The sequence below is a fragment of the Gekko japonicus genome, unplaced genomic scaffold (assembly GCF_001447785.1).
Source record: "Gekko japonicus isolate JY-2015 unplaced genomic scaffold, Gekko_japonicus_V1.1 scaffold31, whole genome shotgun sequence".
In the NCBI taxonomy this organism is placed as follows: Eukaryota; Metazoa; Chordata; class Lepidosauria; order Squamata; family Gekkonidae; genus Gekko; species Gekko japonicus.
This window is the reverse complement of record NW_015161404.1, coordinates 2,059,327-2,083,607: the sequence shown is the minus strand read 5'-3', so window position 1 is coordinate 2,083,607 and position 24,281 is coordinate 2,059,327. Positions and strand designations below refer to the sequence as shown.

At 41.3% G+C, this 24,281-nt stretch overlaps 1 protein-coding gene across 1 annotated transcript in view; it reads left to right on the top strand.

The window, feature by feature from the left end:
* RFX3 (regulatory factor X3) overlaps positions 1-24,281 on the top strand; it is a 288,648-nt gene that overhangs the window by 249,404 nt on the left and 14,963 nt on the right. The window contains exon 12 of the mRNA XM_015426016.1: positions 22,230-22,327. Within this exon, the coding sequence (XP_015281502.1) occupies positions 22,230-22,327 (98 nt within the window). The remainder of the gene's footprint in view (positions 1-22,229; positions 22,328-24,281) is intronic.

Genomic DNA, 24,281 nt, shown 5'->3' with positions numbered 1-24,281 from the left:
GGACTGATAACAGCTAATGTGGCGCGGTTCCTGGCTAAGGTTGCTGCTCTCAAGAAACATTGAAAACTCTATCATCTTTGCAAACACCTATACCGACTGTCAGTCTTCGGAGGATTTTAGTGAGTTGGCTCTGCCCCAAGTGTAGTTAGGTCTTTTATTTTCTGGGCTAAGCCTGGGTTTTATATGTTTACTGATTGTGACTATGTACTTTGTCATATTTTATGTCAATTTTATGTACCTATTTTACCCCTTTTGCATTCTCTTTTGGTCAAGACTTCGGTCATATAGACCCGTAATAAATTGAAATTGAAAATAATCTGCCTGGGGAAATTGTCGTAAGATTCTCAAAGAGGCATGTAAGGGATGCAATCCTGAAAGCAGTATCTGGAGCACCCCTGAGAGCTGGGGAGAGTGTCATCAGAGTACTGAAGGATATTCCATTTGAAATAAGACAGCGGAGAAAGAAATATAAAGATCTTGTTCTTTTTCTTCAAACAAATTCAATTGGATATAGATGGCTAATTCCAGAAGACGTCACCTTCAAAATTAAGGATAAAAAAGAAAAGATTGACTGTGTAATGAAAGTGAGATAATTCTTAAGAGTCCAGCTGGGAGGGCCAGAGGAGGAAGAAAAAGAAGGGGACAGCAAGTCCAGTGGCGAGCTGGACTCGGGTTCTTCTGGAGAGGACTCTCTGTCTGAGAAAGGGGCAGCAGCTCCTAAAAGTCTTTATAAATTGCGGAAGAGACTGGACAAGAAGAAGTGAAGGCTGAAGGACTCTGAATTGTGCCTTTGAAAATTTTTGAACTGAGATGCTTTGGGGTATTTCCTGATATCAGATAAATTTAAGATGTGGGAAAAGTTAACAGACTATGTGACTCAGTTTGTAATGAGATTAATATAATTAAGACTGGATGTGTATTTAAGGTGATTAGAAGGATCTCCTCTCTTGGGTTTTTAGTAAGTAGTGGGTATCTTTTCTTTATCCCCTTAAATGTAGTCCCCTTCCTTATTTCTGTTATAGTTTGTAGTTTTAATAAAAATGCAATTAAAAATTCCCCATTGGGGAGCAAAAAACCCCAACAACAACAAAGTAAACACTCCCATTCATTTTTCCAGGCCTCAAATGTCTCCGTTTTCAGTAATTTTTTTGTATTCTCTCTTCAATTTTAGAATACTTGGTAGTAGCTCTGTTCTCCTTGAATTTTTAAACTCTCTGTGGAGGCTCCTAATTGCTCTTTTAAGTGCCTTACAATCAATATCATACCAGTTGTTTCTGTTGGGAATGTTCTGCCCCGTGGGCTTTACTCTGCCTGTTACCAAGAGAGGCTTGAAAAGGTCAATTAGTTCAGTGAAAAATTCCATACTTCCCATGTTCTTGTGGAACTATATATATGGTTTTTATCAAGTTCACATGCACTTTCTCTTCCATGGCTTTATACCACCGCAGTGGTCTTAAGGTGTTACATGTCTGAGCTAGGGCTAATTTTGTAACATGAGGAGGGAGGTGACAAATATCGAAGCATGAAAGTAATTGTAATATATAATCCATTACTTCCACAGTTTCAATTCTTTGGAATAGATCACCAGAAGCAACAAAATAATCCATTACATTTACCCCCTTATGGTTTATACATGTATAGTCTTCTTTTCCATCTAACTGGGTGCATCCATTTAATATCACCAAATCATTCTTTAATAATGAGGGTGCAAAATGTCTGCTGGAGGCATTAATTTTTCTGTCTTTGGATTTTCTAAAAGTTACATTTGAACCATCCTTTATCTGGGTTTTAAAACATTTCAGAAAAAGGTCCCAATTTCTCTCCCCGACCGTAGTGTTTAAATCCCCAGCCAGAAGTACTGGGCTCTTTCCCATCATAGAGCCTGAGCCTTTGGGCTGTGATAAGACAAAGGAACTAAATAGAGCAACAGGGGTGAAAGACTCGTGATGAATCGAACAACACAGGCTAGAGGTAATTTTAAAGCCTACTCCATGGCAGTGAAGAAATAATACTTAACCACCATTGCCACACAATGTAGGTCTGTGGAACTCTTCCAGATGGTCAGAGGCCTACTGGAATCTTGCTTGCAGGATGATGTGGACTGCTCAAGAGCCCACTGGGAGCAGTTTGCTTGATACTTTGTGGATAAAATCTCTCACAACTATACTGACTTGGATTCTACATTGGCATTGATAGGATCAGATGATGCCAGAGTGCTGGCTTGTCCATCTGTATAGGATGCCTTTCAACTTACTCAGTCCAAGGATGCTTGTACCACCTTTGTCCCTCCCAGTTGCTTAAATCTGCCAGGGTGTTGGTGGCATACTGGATCTGAGAAACACTAAATACCTTGGGGGTGGGAGTTACCCCTGCCTTGAAACACGTGGTGGTGTGCTTACTCCTAGAGAAATCTACTTTAATTATAAATGCCTTAGTGTACTACAAGCAAAATTGCAAATATACCCAATATGAGAGAAAATTGCAAGCTGATGTACCCTCTCCTACCTTAGCACATGTGTGTTAATTTTTATCTGAGAAGTAGTTAATTATCTGAGAAGTAGAAAAAATAGGCATTTAACAGAAAATACCAGCTTTATGGTAAATAGCATAAATACATTATTTGGGCAGAAAAAAGGTCTCTCAAAAGGTCAGTAATAATATCTGTACAGCTAGGTGTCATTCCAGCTAGAGGCTGTCTTCTTCCTTCTGTAGCTATTGGTTAGAGAGAGTTTTCACAGAGTTTTCCTCTGAGGGTTTGGTACAGTTTCTGCCCCACCTCCTTCTGATCTTTTCCCCTCCAGCAAGATTTAGTTGGGTGTATGTGTCACAGTGGTTTGAGGGAAAGGTGAAAGGGTCAGCCACAAGGGAAGAGTCAGGTCAGAAGGACAACAGAAGGCATGCAACAGTTAAGAAGCAATGAAAGCCCTGCATGCTCCCATCATGACGATTAGATATTCTTCTAGGTGCAGAAATGCATATTGGATTTAAAAGCTAAATATGTCTAAAGTATGCCCACCTTGTCTTTAAAAGCATTTCACATATTCTAAAACAGAAAATATTTCATGGGATTCAGTATTCCCCAACATTTCTAATTTTTCCATCAGAAACATTGGGGGGGGGGGGGAACCTGAGGAAAAATATTTTTCCCTGATTTTTTGTTTGGTTTCTATTCAGACCATTCACACCTCTAGTTATGAAGAAATATTCAATAGACAAAAATTATCACTGAAACTAGGATTGTGCTGAATTTCTTCCCAAAGAAATGGGGGGGGGGGCATGGGGGGTTCTTCCTGAAGCAATCTCACACAATGAAAAATCTTTAGTAAGTTGTGTTATAGTGTTCTGTGTGCAATCAGTCAACTTTGGCCACATAATGTACCCAGAAGCTAAATCAGAATAATGGCAGGAAGCATGACCATCCTGTCAATGCCAATCAGGTTACCAATCAGGTTTGGTTACATAATAACATTAAAAAATACATATCAGAGTGAGAGCAATGGTTCTTGCTCTTACTCTGAATAGTTGAAGGTTTTTACATCATTTCACAGGTACCTCCAAATAGCTGCTGAAATTGGGAGTGTTTCAGGGCTGTGTGTGAAATTTTCCCTTGGTGCCCTTGCACATTTCAGCTTAACACTAGCACAATAATTTTGTCCCTTGAAAAGTAACTTGAGGATTGGGCTCATTATAAGCCCACATTTTCAAGCACCTTAGAGTATACCATATGCCTAGAATTCATTACATTCTTTGCCCAAGTAGGGTAGATTGTGCCTAAGTGCAGTGAATTGGTTCTAACTTTTCTGAGTCTCTCACCTATTATACTGTGTAAATCTGCTTGAACTAAGCTACTCAAGGACCTTTGGGGTATCCTGTTACTTTGTGTGGGAGATGACACTGCCAATTACCTGGATGCCTTTCCCCTGGTTTTCTCCTTTTCCAGTAGGCAGACTGGAGAGGAGGCATGGGCCACCACGCTTTCTAGTGATTTAAAGAGCAGGTGGTTAAAATTTTTGTTCATCCTGTCTGTAAACAGCATTTTCTGATTTCAAGATGGCTTGTAGTTGAAAGAATCAATAAATATGCTTTCCATTTAATCCTGTGTCACTAGTCATTGGATGAAGGATAACAAGCTGAAACTTAGCCCTGACAAAACAAGAGTTGCTGCTGGTAGGGGGGAAGGTCTGACCAGGATGTTCTGGATGGGGTTGCAGTCCCCCTAAAGGAGCAGGTTGGTAGCTTTAGGCTGCTGCTGGACCTGGGCCTCCTGTTAGATAACAGGTGGCCATGGGTACCTTTCACCAGCTTTGGTGGGACAGCCAGTTGTGGCCTGAGAGTAAAGGTATTGCCACTGTGTTGCATGCCCTGGTTACATTTAAATTATTTTACTTACCTTGATGACTGTCCAGAAGCTGCAGTTGGCACAGAATGCTGCCGTCAGAACACTGACCTGAGTGAGTCATCAGAAGGACCATATCACTCCAGGCTCATTCTGTCTACATTGGCTCCTAATTTGCTTGTGAACCCAATTCAAGGTGCTGGTGTCAACCTTTAAAGCCCTGTAGGGCTTGGGTCCAGCATACCTTGGACTGCCTGTTCCCATATGAACCTACCCAACTTCTCTGGTAATCTTCAGAGGCATTGCGTTGGGTGTCCCCACTATCGAAGGCTAGGCAAGTGGCAACAGAGAAGGGACCTGCTTGATTGTGGTGCTGAAACTTTGGAACTCCCTTCCCAAGGAGATTCGTCTGTCTCCTTCTGTCATTGTCTTCTGCCAGCAAGTGACACACACACACCTTTTTTTTTCTTTTGGTTTGGTGTTTCCTCACTAACTTCTATTCACCATCCTACCTGTTTGTGTGTTTTATGTGTTCATGTTTAGTCTGTTATTATATTATTGTTTAAATATTTTTATATATTTGTATTTTAAATACTTTTTAATGTTTGTTTTAATGTTGGCTGCTTTGGGTGAATTGGGTGGAAAGGTGTCATAGAAATTGTTAAAATAAGTAATTAGTGAGCTGGCTTTAGATCTTCATTGAAGCAGTCTTGTGGGCCACTGTTTGCCCATTAGGGAAACTCATGTGTAGCACCTGATGGAGCAAATAGTGGTTTCTCCAGAGCAGTTTAGGAAGGAAAACAGTGTGGTAGGAAGCCTTAAGCTCTTTGCCTATGCACTGTAGCTTGATCCAGTTCAGGCCGCCACATACCTGGGGATCATATTTTGTTTTGAAACTCCCAATATGCATCTGTTTCACAAAACAGCTGAGCTCTGAGAAGCAGCAGGAGACAGAGCTACTGGAGGGGTGAGTGTTTTTTATTTGCTTTCAGCTGAGGAGATTTTGCTGAGGGTGCTGTGTGAGAGGACAGTTTGGGAGTGTGCGGGTGAATTTTAAGTTGTTGCAGAGTCCTGGCTGTTTGAGAAAGGGTGATTTGTTTGACTGTAATTAGACTGCCTGGGTGTAATTTGAATAGCTGCTGGCCCCTGCTCTCTGCTGGGCGAGGCTGACCCAGCTGAGCTTTGAAGAGCAGCAGGAGACAGAGCTGCTGGAGGGTTTAGTGGTTTTTATTTGCTTTCAGCTGAGGAGATTTAGCTGAAGGTACTGGGTGGGAGGAGAGTGTTTGGGAGTGTGTGGGTGAATTTTAAGTTGTTGCAGAGTCCTGGCTGTTTGAGAAAGGGTGATTTGTTTGACTGTAATTGGATTGCCTGGGTGGAATATGAATAGCTGCTGGCCCTGTCCTCTGCTGGGTGAGGCTTCTATTTAAGACTGCACCTAGCCAGAGGAGCAAGCTGAAGGGCTCTTAGACTAGGGGCTCTGTAAGAAGACCAGGAAGTCAGGGCCCTAGTCTCCTTGTGTTCCCAATAAGGCAAGCAGAATTTCCACACAAATAGCCACATAAATACAAAGGGTATTAAAAGGGGGATTATATATAATTATTTTTTAAAAAGCAATTATGAAGGCAGAATACCAGCAGGTGGTTTGGGGCTATCCGGTGTTATGCACAGAGTGTCACATGTACAACTATCTGCCCACTGAGCAGAAGTCTTGGGTGTGTGTCTGGTGCAAGGAGCTCCTGGTTCTCAGGGAACAAGGTTGCTCCCTTGAGGCCAAGGTGGCTGACCTGGAGAAGCAGAGACAGTCAGGTGCATGGAGAAGACTCTCGGGGACTTGTTAGATATGTCCCACTCTGAAAATGGCAGTCCCTCTGCTGTCAGGGAGCATGTGGGTTGAGAAGAAACAGGGCACCATGCTGAGGATAAGGGGGATGTGTCCTCAGAAGGGACCTCTTCTTCAGTTGGTGAACAAGTATCCTTTCACTCCAAGGAACCATCCCTGGGCAGGGGGAGAGGGCGGCTCTTGGTAGTTGGTGATTTGATCCTTAGGCAAACCTGTGTGGCAGCTGGGTGGCAAACCTGTGTACTGACCATATGGTGACTTCCCTGCCTGGTGCAAAGGTAGTGGCCATTATGTGTTTTCTAGATAGACGGGTAGACAGTGCTGGGGAGGAGCCAGTGATCATGGTAAATGTTGGCACCAATGATGTGGGGAAATGCAGTCATGAAGACCTGGAGGAAAAATTTACGCTGCTAGGTAGAAAACTCAAGGCCAGGACCTTCAGGGTAGCCTTCTCAGAAGTGCTAACTGTTCCATGCGCAAGGCTGGAGAGACTGGACAGGCACAAATCAGGCATTTCAGTGCATGGATGAGACGATGGTGTAGGGAGGAAGTTTGTTAGGCACTGGGATGCTTTTTGAAACAAGAAGGAGCTGTACAAACTAGACAGTCTCCACTTGTCCTGAGAAGGAACCAGACTGCTGGCGCTTAACATCAAAAAGGTGGCAGAGCAGTGTTTAAACTGAATATTGATGGAAAGCTGACAGGAGACAGGGGTGGAAAATGGTCAGTAAAATCAGTAAAAGTTTTTTCATCTTGGTCAGTAAAGTCAGTATTTCTTTGATTTTTGTGAATGCAGTTTGTATTTTCCCATTTTCATTACTGCATTTTTGGGGAAACATGATGACTTCCCAGTGAGAAGACAGATTGTTTTCAGTTTAGTTATGAAGTACTTTAAGGACTTTGTTCCTAAGAGTAAAGGTGATTTGGTGAAACCTTCCACAAAGTATAGAAACATAATTAACCTCTTAAAACATGAGACAATGAAAGTAGAGGTGATCGATATTGTGGGATTCAACATGGCACAGCTCATGCTAGAAGGACTTGAGAAAGCAATGGAAGAAGAGGACAAGGGAAAAATGCTTGTGGATGCAGTGCAGAAAACTGTTGAGAAACAAAAGAGTTCGTGAATAACTTTATTTATTTATTCAATTTATACCCTGCCCTCCCCACTGGAGTGGGCTTAGGGCGGCTTACAAAGAGATTAAATGTATAGGTAACAAATTATATACAATCTTAAAACAAATAATAAAACTCTACATTATCATAAAGTGCTAGTAAGTGATCAGGCACTTATAACAATGCTTACAGAAGGTGGAACCAATACTAGTGTTGTAATCAGATGATCTATATTGGTGGTTGGTTCATCTTGGTCTCTATATTTAGGCAACAGCACAGGCTGTTGGTGGTAAGCCAAGGACCAGGGCACTGTCACTTCTCAGTTATTTGATGTTATTTGGTGCAGCTCCTTAGTCGAAGGCCTGGTGGAAAAGCTCCATCTTTAAAGGTAAGTACCAGCACCTTGAAGCAAATTAAGTATGCTATCAGCAGCCAGTGCAGTGCTTTCAGCACAGGCTGGATGTGCTCCTGCATAGGGAGGCCACTCAGAAGCCCAGCTGCAGCATTTTGCACTAGCTGTAGCTTCTGGATTTGGGTCAAGGGCAGCCCCATGTAAAGAGCATTACAGTAGTCCAATCTCGAGGTCACCATCACATGGATCACTGTCGCCCAGCCGTTGCATTTGAGGAAGGGAACCAACTGTCTAATCAGCCGGAGGTGGTAAAAGGCTGATTTGGCAGTGGCTGCTACCTGGGCCTCCATTGTTAGAGAGGCACCCAGGAGCACTCCTAAGCTCCTAATCTCTGGCGCTGGCACCAACTGCACCCCATCGAAGGTCGGAAGTAGGAACCCTACCCTCGGGCCGCCCCAGCTCAGGCACATGACCTCCGTCTTTGTCGGATTCAATTTCAGTTGGCTCATTCTGAGCCAACCAGCCACAGCTTGCAACGACTAGTCCGGATCTTCCAGTGTAGAGTCAGACTGGCCACCCAACAACAGATAGAGCTGGGTGTCATCCACATACTGGCGACACCCCAGCCCGTGCCTCCAGGCACTCTGGGCAAGGGGGTGCATGTAGATGTTAAGTAACATTGGGGACAGCACCGCCCCTTGGGGCACTCCACAAATCATTGTTTGCCTTGGGGATAGCTGCTCCCCTAACGCCACCCTTTGTCCCCATCCCTGAAAGAAGGAAGCCAGCCATTGCAAAGCAGGCCCCCCTTTGTCCCCAACCCTGAAGGAAGGAAGCCAGCCATTGCAAGGCAAGCCCCTGGACTCCAGTGTCGGCGAGGTGATGGATCAGTAACTGATGGTCAACCGTGTTGAACGCCGCCAACAGGTCCAACAGCAACATTGCTGCTAATCCACCCTGATTCAGATGCCTCTGGAGGTCATCCATGAGGGTGACCAGTGCCGTCTCCATCCCGTGGCCTGTGCGGAAATTGGACTGGAAAGGATCTAGAATGGACGTGTCATCCAAAAAGCACTGTAGCTGAATTGCCACGGCCCTCGCAACTATTTTGCCCAAATAGGGCAGATTGGAGACCAGCCGGTAATTAGCCATTTCAGCCAGATCCAGAGATGGCTTTTTCAGGAGGGGACAAACCACAGCTTCCTTGAGTTACCTAGGGAACTGTCCCTCCAAGAGAAACTTGTTGATAATCTCCCTTAGGGCATCTTGAAATCCATCATGGCCAGCTTTAATTAGCCATGATGGGCACGGGTCAAGGCAGCACATGGAAGGGGGTGCAGTTAAGAGTAGTTTGTCAACTTCCTCCAGGCTGAGTGGACTGAAATAATCCATAATCTGACTAGAAGACGTGCATGGAGCCTAGAGTTTGCTCACTATCTCAAATGTGGGGGGGAGGTCATGGCGGAGCAACAAGACTTTATCTGCAAAGTAGCTCACAAAGGCCTCACAGCCAGTGTCCAATTCCCTAACATTTGGTCTGCCTTGTGGCACAACAGTCATAGACCCAATTATTCTAAATAATTGGGCTGGGCATGAGCTCGCAGATGCAATCGTAGCTGCATAATACTCTCAGCGGCTTTGACTGCCACCTCATAAAATCTCATAAACGTCCTATAAGATGTTCTTGTGGCCTTGTTGCAGGTGCACCACTACTGTCTCTCTAGCCATCTTAGCCTTTGCTTCTTCAGCCGCAACTCCTGGGTAAACCAAGGAGCCAGCCTAGAGTGAGGGCGCAGAGGGTGTTGGGGAGCGATCTCATTGATGGCTGCCGAGAGTCAGCTGTGCCAATCCTCCACAAGCTCATCTAACGAGCTGCCAGGGGGCATCGGATCCAACAGGGCCATTTGGGTCCAAGGGCAAGCTGAAATTTGCTCGTCACCCAAACAGGGTTGAGGTGAAACATTCAGATGGGCCTTCAGGGCATGATGGTCCGACCATGGCATGGCTGAGGCAGTGACCCGGTCTACTGTGACCCCTGCCGCAAAGATCAGATCGAGCGTGTGTCCGGCCTGGTGAGTGGGAGTCATTACATATTGAGAGAGTCCCAGCGCCACCATGGATGACACTAGGTCCATCGAGTGAGTGGAGACCACATCGTCTGCATGGACACTGAAATCACACAGGGCAATCAGTCTAGGGTGTTCAGCCTCCACCAGGGATGGCAGGCTGCTGGCTGGTTCTTTTTTCATCAAAAAACCAAAGGTATAAAGTAAAAGCAAAGACAAGTCTTACCTTACAGTAATTATGTTTTGTTGTCATAATTATTACTTTATGTTTGGTTTTTAATATGTTTTTGCTGTTTTATTATCTGCAGTATGTGATTATCTTTAAAAGGGAATCTTTTTTGCCTTAAATTTTGCACAATAATGAAAACATTGTCCTCTATTCATAAAAAAAATTCAATAAAAAGGTGTGCAATCCTTTTATCTGAGTCACATCTAACTATGGGGATGGTGGAGGCCAGATAATAATAATTTTTAATGAAGTCCTATTTTACATTTAAAATGCTAGCTTATCAGTAGGCTGACATTAAATTGTTCAGTAATTTGTCAGTTTTTTGTCAGTATTTGGTCAGTTTTTTTGGAATTTTGGTCAGTAAAATCAGTATTTTTGACCCTCTGACTAGTTTCCACCCCTGAGATGAAAAGTCTCTGGTTCAGGATGGCTCATCTCAAAGAGATGAAGGAGTAGCTGTTACTTTTCTAAAGGAAAATGGATTAGAATTGTCCACTGAGACTGTGACAAACAATATGGACTGCCTGGCAAGGTCTGGAGACAGCAGGAGGAAGGTTGTGGGCCTAACATGCCTGGGAAGTTATAGATGTCATGCTAGAAGTGTCCGCGGTAAAGTTGAGGAGTTGGAATGCTTTGTGTTGGGGGAAAGCATAGACATTGTGGGTATTTCAGAAACTTGGTGGGATGAGGAAAATCAGTGGGATACAGTGATTCCTGGGTATAAATTATATTGGAAGGATGGGGGGGGGAAGGTTGGAGGTGGGGTGGCTCTCTATATCAGAGAGGGTATACAGTCCAGTAAGATTGAGAAGGTAAGAGAATTAGATTCACTTCTGGAAATACTGTGGGTTGAAAGAATGGAGCAAAAAGGAAGCTTAACACTGGGAGTTTGTAATCGCCCCCCAGATCAAAAGATAGAGGAGGATTATAAAATGATGAATGAATCAAAGATAGCGGCTGAATGAAATAACTGTGTCGTAATAGGTGATTATAACTAACCACACATTGATTGGGTCAATATGTGTTCAAGTCAGGAAAAAGAGATTGAATTTCTAGACACTCTTGTGTATACATTTTTATATAATTTTAAAATATACAGAGATAGAAAAGGGGAAAGTGAAGAAAGCCTGCGTGCAAATCTTCTCTACTTACAATTTCCCATTACAATAAGACAGACTGTGAGTTTATAAAAGCTTATAAAGGATTCTTCATGTATTACAATATGTAAAAGTTCACTGTATTTCTTTCTTGTCCAATCATAAAAAGGAATCCATAATCCAGCGAAATCTTCTTTCCTTTACCTTTTTAGCATCAAAGTCAATTTTCCATGGTCTTCAATATTAAATCCTGTTCAACAGGTATTGTTGGAGGCTTCCAAAAAGTTACATTACGATTCTAGCTGCTTTTATTACCTAAATTGTAAAGTATCTTTGGTTTTTGTCAAAATTGTCTAGTACAGAGTCAAAAAACCACAATTCTGATCTAAAAGGTAATAAAATCTACAAAGCTGTCTCTGATATACAAACAGCAACTAATTGGCTTATCTTTACTCTTTCAAAAACAACCAATTTAGCCATTTTCACATTCACTCTCCAGTTTACTCCACTGTGCAAAAACAATATTACACTCTAAATTTTACATCCAATTAATCATACAATCTTTAATCAGATCTTCTTCCATTTTACTACATGCTTTATGAATTTTACATGTACCTCCCTTGGCAGATTTTTTTGGGGGCATAGGTTGAATTGGCTCTCTAAATCAAGTCAATTTCTTTTACAATCTCAAGCTCCTCTTCCTCTGCCAAGACTTCTATAATCACTGTTGTCCACTCTTCTCCTTTTTGCTTAGAGCCATTCTGAAATCTCAGCATGCATGCTGCTCTCTCCATTTCGAGCTTAACTCAAGAGTCCAAAATACCTTTTTGTGGAATATTTACCTTGTCTAGTTTTTGTGTTGCCATTTCAACTACCATTTCTTGGGTCTCACACTTACTTTCTACTGATTGAGCTTGTTTTACAGCAGGGAGGTCAAGAGTTAAAGGCTCCAGTGTTAAATACAAGTACATGTACTTTCTTAGCAGTGAGTCCCTCTGTCTCTTCCTGTAGTCTAAACAAGATTGTGGAATGATTAAGCACCATGAACCTTGCAGGAACACACAAAAAAGCTTCTTTTAAAGTTGCCTTTATAATCTCAAGCTCACATTTCCATTTAAAATAAGTCAAAGCAAGATTAAAAAATGTTAAAAAGTAGAAAGAGAGAGAAAACAACTGTTAAAAGTATATTCAGCAATCCAGCACATAGGCAATGTAAAGCATCTTCAAAGCCAAGGAAGATACTTATTCCCAATAAAATGAATATAGGGCGATATTCAAAAATGTCCAAGAAACAAATCCTCTTTCTGTTTACTCTCTTCTTCTTGTCATCTTAATATCCAGGTAATATTCCAATTTGGCTAACTTCATCTCTGTACTCAGAGTTTGTGTGAGAGCTGCTCTTGGGGGGGGTCATCTGCCAAACTCCCACTCCCCTCCAAATCCTTTCGAGCTGTGCAGCTGGGACTGCAATTAGAGAAAAGCCATAAGAGTTTATTTTGGGCAAAAACTCACAGTTCAAAGCTGAGAAGTTACAAGCAGAATGAAGTTTTCAGTCTGAAAATCCATGCTGTAAATTCCGGATCCGTAGCTGACTGCCATAAATCATGGCATCTGTAGGGGCAAAGGGTTCTCTTCAGAGTGCTCAACTCCTGACTGCAACAAAGAGGAATGCCCCTGAAAAGGCACTCCCAAGCTTCAGAGACCTCTACAATTGTCTCTTTAGGGTCTGGCAGTTTCCACACACACACCCCAAACAGAGCAGCTCAGCATGTCTTCGGAAGCTCTCCTGAGATACAGCTGAAAGCACCACAGCAAACCGGAAACCCAAGTTTCTAGACACACTCAATGACTGTGCCATGGAGCAGATGGTCACAGAACCTACCAGAGGAGACGCAATCCTGGATTTGGTCCTAAGTAATGCCCAAGACCTAGTGAGAGATGTAAAAGTGATTGCACCACTTGGGAACAGTGACCATAATGTTATTGAGTTCAACTTTTATATAAATAGGGAGTTGCCCAAAAAGACTGACAAAACCACTTTTAATTTTAAAAGGGGCAACTTTTCTGAAATGAGGGGACATGTGAAGAGAAAACTGAAAGAAAAAGTAAAAGGGGTCAAAACCATTGGGGAAGCTTGGAGACTATTTAAAACTACAATCCTAGAAGCTCAGGTAAGATATGTACTGCAGGTTAGGAAACGCACAAATAGGTATAGAAAAAGGCCTTCATGGTTAACAAACAAAGTAATGGAAGCTGTAAAAGTTAAGAAGGATTCCTTTAAGTGGTGGAAATCCAGTCTCAGTGAGGTTGATAAAAGGGAACACAGACTGTGGCAAATAAAATGCTATTCTGTGATCAGGCACATTAGAAGCAAGAAACCAGCCAGGGAGGCAGTGAGGCCCTTGGATGACCAAGGGATAAAAGGATTACTGAAGGATGATAAGGAAATGGCTGAGAAGCTGAATGCATTTTTTGCCTCTGTCTTCACTGTGGAAGATGAGAAGTGCTTGCCCACTCCAGAACTGCTGATTTCGGGAGGGGTGTTGAAAGACCTGAGTCAGATTGAGGTGATGACAGAGGAGGTCCTATGGATGATAGACAACTTAAAAATTGATAAATCACCAGGTCTGGATGGCATACATCCAAGAATTCTGAAAGAACTTAAATGTGACCTTGTGGATCTCCTGACAAAAATATGTAATCTTTCCTTAAAATCTGCCTCCATTCCTGAGGACTGGAAGGTAGCTAATGTCACTCCCATCTTTAAAAAGGGTTCCAGAGGAGATCTAGGAAATTACAGGCCAGTCAGTCTGATGTCAACACCAGGTAAGTTGATGGAAACCATTATTAAGGAGAGAAATAGTAGGCACATTGATGAACAAAAACTATTGAGGCAGACTCAGCATGGGTTCTATAAGGGAAGATCTTGTCTCACTACCCTGTTAGTGTTCTTTAAGGGGGTAAACAAACATGTGGACAAGGGGGACCCAATAGATGTTGTTTACCTTGACTTCCAGAAAGTTTTGATAAAGTTCCTCATCGAAGGCTCCTAAGTAAGCTCAATACTCATGAAATAAAAGGACAAATCCTCTTGTGGATCAAAAACTGACTAATTAATAGGAAATAGAGAGTGAGTATAAATGGGCAATTTTCACAGTGGAGGGTGGTAAGCAATGGGGTATCGCAGGACTTGGTACTGGGTCTGATGCTTTTAACTTGTTCATTAATGATTTGGAGTTGTGTGTAAGCAGTGAAGTGGCTAAATTTGTGGATGACATTAAATTGTTCAGGATGGTGAGTACCAGGGAGGTTTGTGATGCACTCCAAGGGGATCTGCCGTGGATGGGCAAGTGGGCGTCAACATGGCAAATGGGGTTCATTGTGGCCAAGTGCAAAGTGATGCATATTGGAGCCAAAAATTCTAACTCTAAATACATGTTGATGGGATCCAAAATGGCGGAGACTGACCAAGAGAAAGATCTTGGAATCGTAATAGATAACTCACTGAAATTGTCGAGATATTGTGCGACTGCAATTTTAAAAAGGCCGACATTATGTTGGGGATTATTAGGAAAGGAAATGAAAACAAATCAGCCATTATCTAAACCGATGGTACGACCTCATTTGGAATACTGTGTGCAGTTCTGGTCACCACACCTCAGAGAGAATATTATAGCATTGGAAAACGTGTAGAAAAGGGCAACTAGAATGATAAAAGAGTTGGAACACTTTTCCTATGAAGAAAGGTTAAAGTGCTTAGGGGTCTTTAGCTATGAGAAACTATGACTGAGAGATGACATGATAGGGGTTTACAAGATAATACATGGGATAGAGCAGGTGGAGAAAGTACTTTTCTCCCTTTCTCACAATACAAGAACTCGTGGGCACTCAATGAAATTGCTGAGTAATCAAGTTAGAATGCATAAAAGGAAGTACTTCTTCATCCAAAGAGTGATGAACACATGGAATTCACTGCCACAGGAGGTGGTGGCAGCAGCTACAAGCATGGAGAGCTTCAAGAGGAAATTGGATAAACATATGGAGCAAAGGTCCCTCAATGGCTATTTGCTACAAGGTATAGATAGGAATTCTTGGTCTGGGGCAAGTGATGCTCTGTATTCATTGTGCTTGGGGAGAGCAACCGTGGGAGGGCTTCTAGTGTCCTGGCCCCACTGGTAGACCTCAAGATGGCACCTGGTATTTTTGGACTGGATGGGCCATTGGCCTGATCCAACATTGCCTTCTCTTATGTTCTTATGTAAAAGCTAGGATGGACCTGGGAACAATCTAATATATCTTTATGCCCCTAGGCATAAAGTAGGATCCTGTGGTATCTTCCTAACTGAACTCTTCTTCCCTGAAGAATTTAGAGAAGTGGCATGTGGAAGGACCCAGAGACATGGTCTCCTGCCTTTTCCCATTTTAGTTCTGGGAGGACTGCATGTAGATACCCCTATGTGTATGTGTGAGTGTATTTGATGGATTCCATCTAGAGCCATTAATATCAATTTGATGTGGATTGTACTTTGATTTGTACTCCACTCTACCAAGAAGCTCAAGGTAGCTTACATGAGTTTACTTAATTTTATCCTCACAACAACCTTGTGGAATAGGTAGTAGGCTGAAAGACAGCATGTTTAAGATTTTCATGTGAACTTGGAGACTTAGCAGGAATTTGCAGTGAGCCTTTCCACTTCTAAACTCTTCACTTGAGCTACAGTGTGCCAGCTGTCTAAAATGTTTTACACATAATTTTATTCCATTAGAAATATTTAAATGTCATTCTGGGAAATATAGTTAAACAATTTTAAGCCATTGAAAGCTGTTTTTTTTAAAGTTGGCCCATCAAGAATTTATATTATCTGCTGAGTTTGTTAAAATTGCTTTTCCTGCTTGCTTAAGAACATGCAGTGTGTGGCAGTTGTGATGATGGGCTCTTTTGAGTGGTTTAGATACACATATGTGCCATGTTCATAAGTCACACAAGTGGCATGGTTGAAGAACATATAACAAATTGTCATGTTTAAAATACAAAAATTCTGGATACAAGGGCAGTGATGCTGACAAATTTTCCCTGTGCTATAGGAAAGTACGCTATTCCACTTAGATGTCAGATTGTGTGCTGCTAGTGGAACTGCTGCTGCAAAGCTATTTGCTACTAGCAACCCCTGTGTGCTCTATTAAATCAAAGGCAGCTCAAGTAAATTTCTTGCTTTGTCATGTCACTTTTACTCCTCTGCTCTCCACAGAAGCTTTCCATTCTGATTCTACCCTAGTTTCAAGTATAGCAATCATCTGAGCATCAAAAATATTTTGAGAAATGCAGTTGTTTTGTTGTTCAGTCGCACAGTCGAGTCCGACTCTTCGCGACTCCATGGATCAGATCATGCCAGGCCTTCCTGTCTTCCGCCATCCTCTGAAGTTTGCTCCATTTCATGTTTGTTGCATCTCTGACACTGTCTAAGCATCTCATCCTTTGTCATCCCTGTCTTCTTTGACCTTCAGTCTTTCCAAGCATCAGGGTCTTCTCCAGTGAGTGCTCCCTTCTCATTTGGTGGCCAAAGTATTTGAGCTTCAGTTTCATTATCTGGCCTTCCAGGGAACAGTCAGGGTTGATTTCTTTTAGGATTGACTGATTTGATCTTCTTGCAGTCCAAGGGACTCTCAAGAGTCTCCTCCAGCACCATAGTTCAAAAGAATCTATTCTTCGGCGCTCGGCCTTCCTTATAGTCCAACTCTCACAGCCATACATGACTACTGGGAATACCATTGCTTGGACCATGCGTATTTTTGTTGGCAGGGTGATGTCTCTACTTTTTATCATGCTGTTTAGGTTCGCCATCACTTTCCTCCCAAGGAGCAGGCGTCTTTTAATTTCATGGCTGCAGTCACAGTCTGCGGTGATCTGGGATCCCAGGAACGTGAAGTCTGTCACTACTTCCACGACTTCCCCTTCTATTTGCCAAGGAGTGATGGGGCCGGATGCCATGATCTTAGTTTTTTTGATGTTGAGCTTCAAGCCCACTTTTGCGCTCTCCTCTTTTACCCTGAGCAAGAGGCTCTTTAGGTCCTCTTCACTTTCTGCCATTAGAGTGGTATCGTCTGCATATCTGAGGTTGTTGATCTTTTCCCCAGCAATCTTAATTCCCGCTTGTGATTCATCCAGGCCAGCATTTCGCATGATGTACTCTGCATATATATTAAATAAGCAAGGCGACAATATACATCCTTGTCGTACTCCTTTTCCTATGCTGAACCAATCAGTTGTTCCATATCCGGTTCTAACTGTCGCTTCTTGGCCCTTATACAGGTTTCTCAAGAGACATGTGAGGTGGTCTGGTACTCCCATCTCTTTAAGGCCCTGCCATAGTTTGTTGTGATCCACACAGTCAAAGGCTTCAGCTGGGATACCATCACCTCCACTAGCTTTTTTGTTAGTAATGCTTTCTAAGGCCTATTTAACGTCACATTCCAGGATGTCTGGCTCGAGGTCAGTGATTATACCATCGTGGTTGTAAAGGACATCGAGGTCTTGTATAGTTCTTCTGTGTATTCTTGCCATCTTTTCCTAATCTCTTCTGCTTCTGTTAGGTTCCTACCGTTTTTGTCCTTTATCATGGTCAGCTTTGCATGGAACGTTCCCTTGATTTCTCTCATTTTCTTAAAGAGATCTCTAGTCCTTCCCATTCTATTGTTTTCCTCTATTACTTTGCATTGTTCATTCAGGAAGGCCTTCTTATCTCTCCTTGCTGTTCTTTGGAAATCTGCATTCAGTTGGGTAAATCTTTCCTTTTTGCCTTTGCCTTTCGCTTTCCTTCTTTTCTCTGCTATTTGTAAAGCCTCATCAGACAGCCACTTTGCTTTTTTGCATTTCTTTTTCTTTGGGATGGTGGTGATTGCTGCCTCCTGTACAATGTCACGAACCTCTGTCCATAGTTCTTCAGGCACTCTATCTATCAAATTTAGTCCCTTGAATCTATTCTTCACCTCTACTGTATATTCATCAGGGATGTGATCTAGGTCAAACCTGAATGGCCTAGTGGTTTTCCCAATTTTCTTCAGTTTAAGTCCGAATTTTTCAATGAGTAGCTCATGATCTGAGCCACAGTCAGCTCCAGGTCTTGTTTTTACTGACTGGATAAAGCTTCTCCATCTTTGTCTGCAAATTATATAGTCAATCTGATTTTGGTGTTGCCCATCTGGTGATGTCCATGTGTAGAGTCGCCTCTTCGGTTGTTGGAAAAGGGTGTTTGCTATGACCAGTGTGTTCTCCTGCCCTGCTTCATTTTGTTCTCCAAGGCCAAACTTGTCTGTTATTCTGGTTACCTTTTGACTTCCTACAACTTCCAGTTGTAGAGCTTTTGAAATCACAAAACATACTGGTTTTGATCTGAGTTTCCATTCTTCTAGTGATGAAGCCTTTCTCCAGTGGAAGAGAGCACAAGGAATAGGAAGAAGGAAAGAAAAGGGACAAAACTAGGGAGAAAAGTGTGTTTCCGAGCTGTATTTAAATAATAGTGAATTTCAGAGAAAGAGGGCAGCAAGTGGGGGAAAGGCGGAAGTATGAAATAGTAGTAGTAATCCTAAATTTAACTAAGAGTGAAAGTACTAGTAGAAAATAGTAATAGAAGAGACAACAAAGGGGCAACTGAAGAGGAAAAAAAGATAAGATGGGCCAAAGTGATTTGAAATCAAATAATTAAAAATTTAGTCTAAGGTAACAGAAGTCAGTCAACACAGTGTTACAGAGGAGAAATGTGAACAAAATGAGATATTGGGAAAACCAAACAAGCAAGAATGGAAACGAGGATGAAACAAAGAAGATAATTATAGTTATGTAGGGATGAGGGAAAGGATGAGTAAATAAACTAGAGCCTTCTGCTTTAAGGAGACAGAAAAGAACAGGTTAGTTATTTATTGGTTTATTTACTTGCTTACTTTATAGGCTACATTTCTCACTGAGACTCAAGGCAGATGGTTAATACAAATGCCAGTAAAATGAAATCTTTTTACATACTTGAATTAGATTGAAACATTGGTACAAATCTAGATGCACTCATTGGCTTGAAACAATATAGTCACATAATTTATTTTGATTGATTTAAAATGTAAACATCTTTAGAAACCTGCAAAATAATTTTGTGCTAATTTGATATTTTAATCATTTGGTTGTCGGGGGGGAAACATTTCTTTGCAAGTGCTAAATTCCTGATAGAAGTATGGTTTCTTATTCTCCCCTCCCCCACCATCTCCTGTATGATAATGTGAAAACAGATTAGAGCTTTTTGTTCAATGTTAGGTAATATTGTCCTTGCTGAGACAACTATGCAGCATTACTTGAATGTAATTTCTTGTCCTCCTAGGGTATAAACTGTAACCTAAAAACAATTTTTCTATTGAATTTTTTAGAAATGCAGGCAGTCATATAGGACTGTTTTTTTTTTTTTAAATAAAAATAAAAATCCAAACAGCATGATTAGTGTGATGTCCATATTTGTGACTTTAACTGGTCCTACCATAAGATTCTGCTATTATTGCCATTTGTTCCATTGTGATTTAATTTGACCATAGGCACAACCTCCAAAGCAAGTAGTTTGTAACCGTAATATTAGAATGAAGGAAATAAATAGAATAAGTGTTAATGCATAGTTACATATTTGCAAAAATTTGGGGGGCTGTATGTTTATGGTTTTAACAAAGAGGTTCAAAGAGCAAGTGTGTTGGGGATAGGTATTCAGGCTTCATTTAGAAACCATAGTTTTCAAACCAGTTACTAATGATTAATGTTTAGTTAGTGTTTTATTTATCATAGCATGCTAAACATATTATATGCAGAGAATCCCTCATGTAGGCTGTAATCTGAAGAAGCTCAAGTGTGTACCCAGGGTGTATGTGTAGCCAGTTTTTCCCGCCTTCTCATTGATTGTTGCTCCACAGGGTCCCTCAGCTCACCCCCAGGAGGATGCCACACCCCTCTGTATGGGTCCCTCAGTTTTGGGCAGGCAGCAGCGGGCAGGCAGGCAGCAGCGGCTCCCAATAGTATTATCTCGCTACCAATCTCTCTCTTGTGGTGAGATTGGTAGCAATATAATACTACTGTGAACCGCCACCACCTGCTTGACCACTCTTCACCAGAGGATACTGGGCTTCTCCTTCACCATGCTTCTCCCCCTCACTCACCAGCCCACAGGAGGAGGTGGCAGAGGGGGAGGAAGCCCTCAGGCCTCCCAGTGCTGGACCACATGGCTTTGTGTATTGAAATGGCTCGTCCTATGCCTCACTGCACCTGCACAGGCACAGTGAGGCACTGGAGCAGGCCATTCCACACAGCCACCCCTCTCCCTCCCCTCCTGCATGGCCATGCGTTGGGGAAGGACTGCCCAAGGAGGTAAGGAGCTGCAGCTGAGTAGGAGGGGAGGGAGGGGTGGGCTTTCCACAGTGCTAATTCAATTAGGTCTGTTAATTTGATTAGACAGTGTGGTAATTTAATTAATGTATCTAATTAACTTACTGGTGTGCTAAATGCCATGTCCCGTCTTGGCCCCCCCACCAAAAATTTCCTGACTATGAAGCTGGAGTCCATTAGTCATTATCCCAATGAAAGTATGTCTTTGTTCAATTACTTATCTTGTGTTAAGAACTTACTCAGCTAAGATAGGCTAGCATCCATCACTTTCATTGGGACAATGTTATAGAAAACTCATTAAAGCTCAAATGCCTTTGTTGAATGTATAATTAGTGAGACATAATGACACCCCATGGTGATAGATGTTTACTCCCCTTCCAATCAGTTAAGTATATGGTTATATTTTGGGAACTCAAGACTGCACGCTAGTGACTGGGTATAGTTCAGAAATGCGAGTGTTCGTGTGTTCAGGTGTACACATTTAAGGATCTTCTAACATCATTAGGAGAAAGAAATATTTGAACTGGAACTTTACATTTTAGGCAAATTTAAGCACATCAGGAGAACTACTTTAGTGGCTTCTCTTCTTCATGAACCTTATTTCAAAGAATCGTATGACATGCTTCATGTCCCCAACAGGGATGCTGACTTGATTTTTTTTAAAAGCAGCCACTTCTAAACTAACAGGAAATCATTTTGAACCCTCAGGGGTGTTTCCTTAAGCAGTTTCTGATATACTGTAGGTTTATATTTGTGTTTTGGAACATGTGGTCTACTCTTCATAGAAAAATGGTTAGAAGTCTTATTGGGTATGTGTAAACCATTTAATGCCTCTGAAGTAGCTCTCTTGCTTGTGTTCCATAGATATTGAAAGAGTCCTGGCATGACTGGCTGGTTATTCATGCCAGCTTTAAAAACTGAATACTTCATGTATTTGAAAATATGGATGAAGTATTTCAAGCATGAAAAACATTGATTCTTAGCTGTGCAGGCTAATATTGAAGTGCTAGAACAAAGATAAAGGCAAAGAGAGACCCCCAAAGCTAAGAACTGCACAGAGAAAGGAGGGAACATTAGCTGTAATAATCACTGTGGAATCTCAAATTATGGTGCATAGTACTGGTCAGTATCAAAATACTTAATAGAAATACTGCATCAGATTAAATCACATATCATGTCAGTATAAATACATGATATCCAAAAGCTGGTACTGTGTTTATACCAGTAAGTATCAAAATATTCCATCATAGATAATAGTTGATCACGTATTACATTGCAACTCCACAGCAGGACCAAGTTCTATGCCTTCATGTAATAGTACACTTACTATGTACTATGATTACTCCTTTACCTGCTGTGAAATTACAGCATAATAAACTACTTTTATCCAGGACCTAGTTGTCACTGTGGGGGTGAATTTGTGTCTAAGCCTGCAGGTGGAGATCATGTCATTGAATGCTTCTCAAACAAAAGAAACTACCTGAAGTCTATAGTGGTTTATCCGAAACACAGGTTTACCTCTTCAGTGAAAGCTAAGTTTAAGACTATGTAATTTATTAGACTGAGACTTTATAGGGATAGTGTTCTACTTGAAATTCTTTATTTCTCTTCATTGGTCCTAAAGTGATTAGAACTATGCATCAGCATTTGTTCAGTTGTGATAATTATATTTCTACTAGCAGAAACTGCCTCTGTCTACTATGTAGTTGTAATATTCAAGGACAAGAATCTTTCAATACATGCATGCCTTGATTTTTTTCATTTGTTTTATATTCTTTCACGCATAGGTGCCTTGACCCAAGCCATTCGCAATTTTGCAAAAAGCCTTGAAGGTTGGCTTTCCAATGCCATGAACAATATTCCACAGAGAATGATTCAAACCAAGGTAAACTGAAGAGTTATTCTTACCTTCTATGTTATTGGGAACAAAAAGGGCATTATGAAACACTAGTAAAACATTATTGTTAATTCCTCTGTCACAATTACAGAGAGCCAATGTCAAAAGCACCCTCTTTTTAAAAAAAATATAGAATGTAGTCTTCATTTTTATGTAATACAGATTTGTATTAAATGTTTTCTGGCAGTCTATGATGTCTTTAATATTCCCACAAACCTCAGATTCCTCTACAGATGTCCAAAATCCCAGTTCAAGGGACACTTTACATCAATATATTGAACACAATATATTTTGGAACAATATTTTAATGTGGAATCCTTTTATCTAGGTACACATGCTTACTTAGTCAGTGTGATTTTTGTGTCTGCTTTCTGTTAACCAAGGCATTAATGTCCAAGTCAGGGTTTGTGACAGACACCTTAAAATGTCATGTAAATGTTCATCTGTAAGTCTTGACCTACACTTGGATTTCACAATTTTCATTTTGGAAAAAGTTTGTTCACAGATGTATGTGGTGCCAAAGACTGTGAACATGCCTGCAGCAAATTTCTTTAGGTTGGTAAATATATCATGTAGAGTGGAAAAGAGTGGAAAAGAAATCTAACAGACTATTTACTTTGTAAATGTCTCTGAGATGATCACTGGCTTGCAAATCAATTAGTTCCATCTAAAAAAGTTACTTGCATCTTCTGGTGCTACTTCAAATGGATTCTGAAACTTTCTTATTTCCTTTCCATGCTTTCAGTGGATCTGTTCTGGAATTCCACCTGCAATGGGTTCAGTGCTTTGATGCGTCTTTTAACATTGAATTGTAAATTCCTTCTCAAATTTTTGTACATTGCAGCTTGAGAAGTTTGAAAAGTTACCTTCACTAACTCTTGCTTCACAAAAACGTTTAATTTTGCTTCAAAAGCTTTCAATTCAGAATACATGTCACACACAAGCTTTCCTTTCCCCTGCAACCTTAGATTCAGTGTGTTCGGATGCTCTGTGATATCAGTTAAGGAAGCCAAATCAAAAATCCATTCAGGGTCAGAAAGTACTTCTTGACCTTTTCCTTTCTCCTTGAGAAAGACATAAACTTCATGTTGAAGAATGAAAAAATGTTTGAGAACTTTGCCTCTGCTAAGCCACCTGACTTCTGCATGGTATAATACATTTCCGTATTCTGCATCTATCTCTGAGATAAATTTTTGAAACTGACGATGAGTAAGGCCATGATGCCCGATGTAATTAATGCTGGATACATCCATATGCACCATGCTTTCCCACTGAAGAATCTTACTACACAAATCTTGCTGATGGATGATGCAGTGAAATTTCACAGGAAGTGTACCATATAATTTCAGTATCTCATCATTGACTCTTGCAACTACACCAGTTTTACTTCCCGCCATATTTCTTGCACCATCAGTTGTGGTCAGTGTTCCCTCTAAGCTGAGTTAGTGTGAGCTAGCTCACAGTTTTTTAGCCTCTGGCTCACATATTTTTGTCTTAGCTCAGTAAGGATGGCTTTAGAGCAAACTAATTTATGCAGTACCCAAATCACTTGCTCACAACTTTCATGCCAGTAGCTCATAAAGTAGAATTTTTGCTCACAAGACTCCACAGCTTAGAGGGAACATTGGTTGTGGTACTTTTCAATTTATCCCAACTCAGACCAAGATTTTCTACTAATTTACACACCTTCAAGAATATGTTTTCTGCAGTTGTAGTGTTTTTCAAACTCTGTAGTGCACACAGCTCTTCTATAATTCTGAAGTTGGAATCTATCCCCCTGATAAAAATTACTACTTGCATAATTTCTATAATGTAATTTCTCTCATCTAATGCTAAAGGGGAAAAAATCAAAACTTTTTGCCTTGACTATCAGAGACCTATGCAGCTCTTTCTACTAGTACCTCAACATGCCTGGTGATTTAAGATGCAGATAAACTGACAC